The sequence below is a fragment of the Merops nubicus genome, unplaced genomic scaffold (assembly GCF_000691845.1).
Source record: "Merops nubicus isolate BGI_N331 unplaced genomic scaffold, ASM69184v1 scaffold5078, whole genome shotgun sequence".
In the NCBI taxonomy this organism is placed as follows: domain Eukaryota; kingdom Metazoa; phylum Chordata; class Aves; order Coraciiformes; family Meropidae; genus Merops; species Merops nubicus.
Genome location: NW_008627833.1, coordinates 173109 through 180026, shown reverse-complemented (window position 1 = coordinate 180026; position 6918 = coordinate 173109). Strand labels below are relative to the sequence as shown.

The following is a 6918-nucleotide window of genomic DNA, read 5'->3' as shown; positions in this document are numbered from 1 at the left end:
TCTTTCCCTGGCAGGTTCTCAGTAAATTCCATGAAATTATAGCAATTTATAAAACAATATTTCCTCCATGGGAGCTGATAAGTAATTCTTCCCTCTAAATGCATCGTGTTCTTATCAGGAGGCAGCATCTCTGGCTGTCACTCTGGGTTCCTTTCAGGGGATGCAATCGCAGTACACAGGTAGAGGCAGGACTGTTCCTGCAAATAATCCACACTCGCAGGTACAAAAATGCCACTTTATCTCAGCTGTTTGGAAAGCAGGAACAGCAGTGACAGAACTCCTTGCAAGCTCTAAGAGCATTCACAAATCACAGCAAAAAAAATGATTTTTCTAACCAAGGTGTTTCTGAAAACGACCGTGTCAGTAATATCCAACATCAAATGGGGTCAGAACAAACTAATTTCCTCTGAAAAAATGGAGGCTGTGTTTCTGAACAGAAAAGCACCAGCAGTGACATTTTGATGTTGCTGAAGCTTTTTTTCTAGGTGTAATTTAAGCAAACTGGGGCAGTAGAGTTTAGATTCGATTACTGTAAGGCGAATACTAAGTGAAGACACAGAGAGAACAGTTGTTGATATTTATTGCCAGGATGTAAGGAAGCATTAAATCAAGACTCAAGAGAGTCAGACCTGGAGCAGAAACCGTCCAACATCTATCCCAGCAGCCTGTGGTTAACACAATGTGCTGGCAGATTTGTGGACAACTCCATCAGAGAATTATGACAAGGAGCAATGAGACTTGAAATTATTCTGCTGTTCAGTGAAGGACAAGAGAAGCAAACACAAGCAGGAGTTGCATCAGTAAGGTGCATGAAGAGTGTGGCCAGCAGGTTGAGGAAGGTTCTTCTCCCTCTATACTCTGCCCCAGGGAGGTCACCTCTGCAGTACTGGGTCCAGTTGTAGGATCCCCAGTTCCAGAGAGACAAGGATTTACTGGAGAGAGTCCAGTGGAGGCTGCAAAGCTGCTGAGGGGCCTGGAGCATCTCTGTGCCAGGACAGGCTGAGAGCCCTGGGGCTGTTGAGCTGGAGAAGAGAAGCCTCAGAGGGGATCTAATCAACACTGATCAAACTCTCTGGGCAGCCTGTTCCAGGGCTTTTGCATCCTCAAAGGATAGAATATTTCCCTCCTGGTCAGGTGGAACTTCCTGGGATCAATCTGGTGCCCATTGCCCCTTGTCCTGTTGCTGGGCACCACTGACAAGAGTCTGGCCCCAGCCTCTTGACCCCTGTCCTTTAGATATAGAGTGAAGAGCACTGAGTGAAGAGCACTGGAGTAATTTAAGGGCAGTGAGTATCAGATGAAGAAATTTGCTGCTCGAATGTCCTGGCTGACGTACAAATTTGGTATGGGAAGGAACTGGGGGTTCATATTCATAAGCAAACTGCATCTCAGGATTCAAAAATACCCCGCTACACCTGGAAAACTGGTGCTCAGAGCCTGCAGGTTCTTCTGCTCAATAAATAATTCGTATGCATTTCGTGTTGAAGAAATGAAGGTTTGGAGCAGAAAAGGCATTTTGTGAACACGAAGTCTGGTAAAAGGCACCCGTGTGGCCCTCTGCATATTAGTGCAATGATGTTGCAGCAGATAAATAATATTACCTGTAAATGGTTACTAGCTGTTAGACAAAATTGTTTTATTGTCACATCTGATGAATGAGGGAAGTGGACAAGACTTCAGCATCCCATCCTGGTAGTTTTGTTCTGTAATGTTAGTCTGAATGCTGGCTGCAAGCCTCTCTACCTGCCTGCTCTTACTTTGCCCTTGAATGCAGGTGGGCTTCCCAGGGCTGTCCCAGGCTGCCCAGGGCAGTGGTGGAGTCCTCATCCCTGGAGGGGTTTCCAAGCCGTGGAGATGTGGTGCTGAGGGACATGGGTCAGTGGGGCCCTGGCAGTGCTGGGGAACGGTTGGACTCCATGATCTTAGAAGTCTTTTCCAAGCAAAATGATTCTATGCTTCTGTGATTCTATGACTTATGATTCTGTGTTAAGAGCCAACTGAGATCTTTGCTTTCCTCTGGAGCAGCCAACAGCATCAAGCTTTACCCAGGTAAAAAAGTCTAGTTCCAGAATGACTTCACACTGTAAAAGGGGAAAACTCTATTTAAAAACTGTGTAAAATCCTTTGGGAGGGTTTTATTTTCTATAGTCACGCTGGCGGTGTGGTGCAGGATTAGGGCTCTTCACTTTGTTGCAGGCTCTGCCTCTTCTTGAGAGGTGTTGGAAGCTCTTCTCCTCCTTAGGGCTACATCCCAGCAACACTGCAACATGCAGGGGGGTGCAGAAGTCCCAGTAATGGCTTTATATTAATAAATCCCTGAGATAAATCATAGAATCACAGACTGGTTTGGGTGGGAAGGGGCCTTTCAAGGTCACCTAGTCCAACCCCCCTGCAGGGAGCAGGGACATCTGCAACTAGAGCAGGTTGCTCAGAGCCCCAGCCAACCTCCCCTGGAATGGTTCCAGGGATGGGGCAGTGACCACCTCTCAGGGCAACCTGGGCCAGGGGCTCACCACTCTCAACATCAAAAATTTCTTCCTTCACTCCAATCTCAGTCTTCCTTTTGGAATTTCAAACTATCCCCCTTTGTCCTGTCCCAACAGGCCCTGTGAAAATGTACCCTCTCCCCCCGGGTTTCTTCTAGGCCCCCCTGAAGTAGTGAAATGTTGCAAGAAAGTCTCCCTGGAGCCTTCTCCAGGCTCAACAACCTAAGCTGTGGGTGGAAAAGGCCCTGACGAGTCGAGGGATGCCCCTCTGGGCCAAGCACCTCCACAGTGCTGGGCTCTGCACAGCTCCCAGCTCGATGTGCTGGCTGCTTCCTGTCCTCGGGGCACTTGGAAACATTTGCACAGTCAAAAAAGTAGCAAGAATTCATATGTTTAGGGCGTTTTTTTTCTCAAGAACACTTGTCTCTGCAGAATGACTTGTGGAGGAGTCAAACCATCCTATATATATCAGGAGGGGAATGCTGGAAGCGTTATGTAGAGGGAATCTGTTTGATGCTGATGCAGCCAATACAGGATTATTATGTCGAGTTTTATATGCTTACCCCTCAAGAAGAATGTTGAAACATAAAGAGGGTTGGGAGAAAAATCGTGAGAATGGTTCAGCGTTTGGAAAATGTGTATTAGAGTGCGAGAGCCTCTGGGCGCTTCTTTCATGAGGGACAATTTGAATTTGCATGGGGAACAGGGATCTGGTGTCAGCGGAAAATGGGACAAGAGCTTGTGGTGGGAAATGAGGAACATCAAAGCGGAAATAAGGCTTAAGTTTTCAACAGTGAGAGTAATAAAAAGAGCATTTTAGTGGTGGTTTTGAATGATTTTTCGCTGCTGAACACTTTCTTAGGAGGGGATTTCAGCTGAAAACTCCAGTCCAACTGGAAGTGATGGAGCTTTGTGCTGCAGGGAGATGTTATGTTGGCTCTCCTGGACCCAAAGGCTGCAGTCTGCAAAAGTTGGGACCAAGGGCAAATTAATGATCCCTGGCACCCGCTCGCTAAGAAAGTCTAATCCTGGAAGTCCCCAAAGCTCATCAGAGACCTCCCGGTCCCACAGAAGCTCTTCAGGCACCTGAACTTGGTGTGCTTGTTTGTGCATCTGCAAGATCCCTGGTGGAAACCTCTTTCTTACCACATGTGCAGGTCTTCTCTCTTGTGAGCAGGGGATCAGTACAGGGTTTTCATGTGCTGACAAACATGGGCATCTTTTGTTCCATGTCTGGATCCCATGGTGCCTCCTCCTTTGGAGCAAAGGCTTACCCTTGAGTGTAGTGGCCTCTTTCAGGCAGCCAAGAAAATGCCACATCAGTGCCTTCAGTGATTCATGAGGAGTGGCTGAGGGAACTGGGGGTGCTGAGCCTGGAGCAAAGGAGGCTCAGGGGAGACCTTCTGGCTCTCCACAGCTCCCTGACAGGAGGCTGGAGCCAGGTGGGGGTCGGGCTCTTCTCCCAAGGAACAAGGGACAGGACAAGAGGAAAGGGCCTCAGGTTGCCCCAGGGGAGGTTGAGGTTGGCCCTGAGGAAGAATTTGTTGCCCTGGAGGGTTGTGCAGGGCTGTGCCAGGCTGCCCAGGGCAGTGGTGGAGTCCCCATCCCTGGAAGGGCTTCCAAGCCATGGAGATGTGGTGCTGAAGGACAAGGGTCAGTGGGGACCCGGCAGTGCTGGGGAACAGTTGGACCTGAAGATTTTAAAAGATCTTTCCTAGTGAGGGAATCTGTGAGTCAGGCTGTTGGATATACAAGATGGTTGATGGCACCATACTGGACACAGACACCATTTCATCCAGCTCCACAGACTGTATTTTTAATGTATCTTTAATTTTTCCCACAGTCCTGTGGTTCTGTAAAGTGATCTCGTAGTTTCCTCACCCAGGATGAACAATCCAGAGTTATTTGTAGGAAAAAAAACAATGACTGCCACCCTGGAAAGTCTTAAATGGAGGAATTACAATGTGTCCTCAACAGTGTAATGTGGAGGGGAAATTATAAAGAAATGTGGTACTGCTCCGGTTCAGCTTTATGTAGTTCATTTTCAGCTTTATTTAGTTCATTTTCAGCTTTGTTTAGTGCATTTTCAGCTTTATTTAGTGCATCCACAGCTTTATTTGGTGCACTCACAGCTTGATTTAGTGCATCAGTGGTTTATTCACTGCAGGATAGAAACAAAACTAGAAAATTATAAATATTACAGCAAGTCTACTAAAAATGTCCCAGAAGTAGGTTGAAATACGTTAGCAGAGGATGTGCCACAGTTCAGGGGAACCAAACAGGACTCTGAACATGATGATGTCTTAATTAACCAGAGGGTTGAAATAATAAATAGCACGTGGCTGTCGCACTGCTGTAAATTTTACCTGAATAAACAGAATTTTTTAGAAAGGTTCATGATTTTCAGGAAAACAGACTTTTTAACCAAGATTTTACTTCCTTGTTCCATCAAGTGTAAATGATGGGTTTTAACAAGGGAGTCAAAATTGAGAAGACGATGTTGCTCATGACGTGGATGTCGATGAGGATGTCCACTCTGTGGGAGATGTATGCCACATTGATGGAGGAGTAGTAAGTGCCCACCACAAGCAGGTGAGAAGTACATGTTGAAAAAGCTTTCAGACGTCCGTCCTTGGAGTTGAACTTCCGTATGGAGAGGATGACGTAGACGCAGGAGAGGGTCATGAGCAACTGACACTGTCATAGCGATGGAGAACCCCAAGAAGGTCTGGAAATAGGCACTGAAGTCCAAGCATGCAGCTTTGACCACTGAGAGGTGGTCACAAAAGCAGTGGTGGACCCTGGTCATCTCCCTGTAAGCTAACTGGGAGGTCTGTGCAATGAGGGCACAGGAATTAGCAGCGCAGCAATCCAGGCGCTCACTGCCAGCTGGGTCTTCACTCTTCTGGTCATCTTGGATGGGTAATGGAGAGGGTTGCAGATAGCTTCATAGCGGTCGTAAGCCATGACCACCAGGAGAAGTGCCTCGGTTACTCTCAGCCTATGAAAACTGTGTATCTGCAGGAAACAGCCCCAAAACGAGATGGTTTTGGCGCTGACCAGGAACATAGCCAGCATTTTGGGAATGGTGGTGGTTGTGAGTATAGCACGTCTAACACAGAGAGTTTGATCAGGAAAAAGTACATGGGAGTGTGCAGTTGACCACAATCACGGTGATGATAACAGTGTTGCCAACCAGGATCAGCAGGTAGAACAGCAAGAACACAACAAAGAGAGGGGTCTGGAAATCCTGGAGAGCTGGAAACCCCACCAAGAAAAAGACTTTAGTGGAAGCGTTGCTACTGCAGCTTTCCATGGTGGGACTGGTCAAAACGCCTGCAAGGATGAAATATATATAAGGTTATATAAAGATATATAAAAGGAAATTAAATAAAAGGAAGAAATTTTTGGTGCTGAGGGTGGTGAGCCCCTGGCCCAGGTTTCACCAAGAGGTGGTCGCTGCCCCATCCCTGGAACCATTCCAGGGGAGGTTGGCTGGGGCTCTGAGCAACCTGCTCTAGTTGCAGATGTCCCTGCTCCCTGCAGGGGGGTTGGACTAGGTGATCTTAAAAGGTTCCTTCCAACCCAAACCATTCTGTGATTCTCTGAAGATGGAGTAAGGAAACGGGCTGATGCACAGGAAGACTTTTCTCTAAGGAGCTTTGCAGAGGTTCTGCAAGGAAAAGACACATTGGATGAAATCCTGCTGAGCTGAGCACGTTGCATGACGCATCTTGGTCCCTCTTCTCTCCACCCCACAATTAAGATGATGTGGATTCTCTGTTGATGATGTGGATTATGTCTACACATGACATGCTCTTCACCTTTGGGCACAACAGGCAAGGATTTGTCTCACCTAGCTTGGGTGCTTTCCATGCAGAGCCTCCCCCTACCCCATCTGCATGGGGTCCTCCTGGGTTCCTTTTCTGGTCTGTGGGGAAAAAGGATGTTTGGGAGATGAAGCTCCTCTGCCCTGTTATGCACTGAGGAGATGAGCAGCATTATGGAAATACCCATTTCCATATGGAGAAAGACTTGGGGGTGCTGGTCGATGAAAAGCTCAACATGAGCCAACAATGTGTGAGTGAAGCCCAGAAAGCCCCAACCATACCCTGGGTTGCATCCAAAGCAGTGTGGGCGACAGGTCAAAGGAGGGGATTCTGTCCCTCTGTTCTGCTCTGATGAGACCAGACCTGGAGTACTGTGTCCAGCTCTGGAGCCCCCAACACAAGAAGGTCATGGACCTCTTGGAGCAGGTCCAGAGCATGCCACAGAAGTGATCCAAAGGCTGGATCCCCGCTGCTGTGAGGCCAGACTGAGAGAATTGGGGTTGTTCAGCCTGGAGAAGAGAAGGCTCCAGGGAGACCTTCATGTGGCCTCCCAGTATCTGAAGGAGTCCTACAAGAAAGCTGGGGAGGGACTTTTTACAAAG

General features: G+C 47.8%; 1 protein-coding gene across 1 annotated transcript; it reads right to left on the bottom strand.

Annotated features, from left to right (window-relative positions):
- Positions 1–4889: 4889 nt before the first annotated feature.
- Positions 4890–5802, bottom strand: LOC103778863 (olfactory receptor 2AT4). Its single transcript, XM_008946478.1, is given in 5 exon segments — positions 4890–5178; positions 5180–5330; positions 5333–5585; positions 5588–5649; positions 5652–5802. Coding segments are annotated over 5 exon segments (906 nt in total).
- Between the last annotated feature and the right edge of the window lie 1116 nt (positions 5803–6918).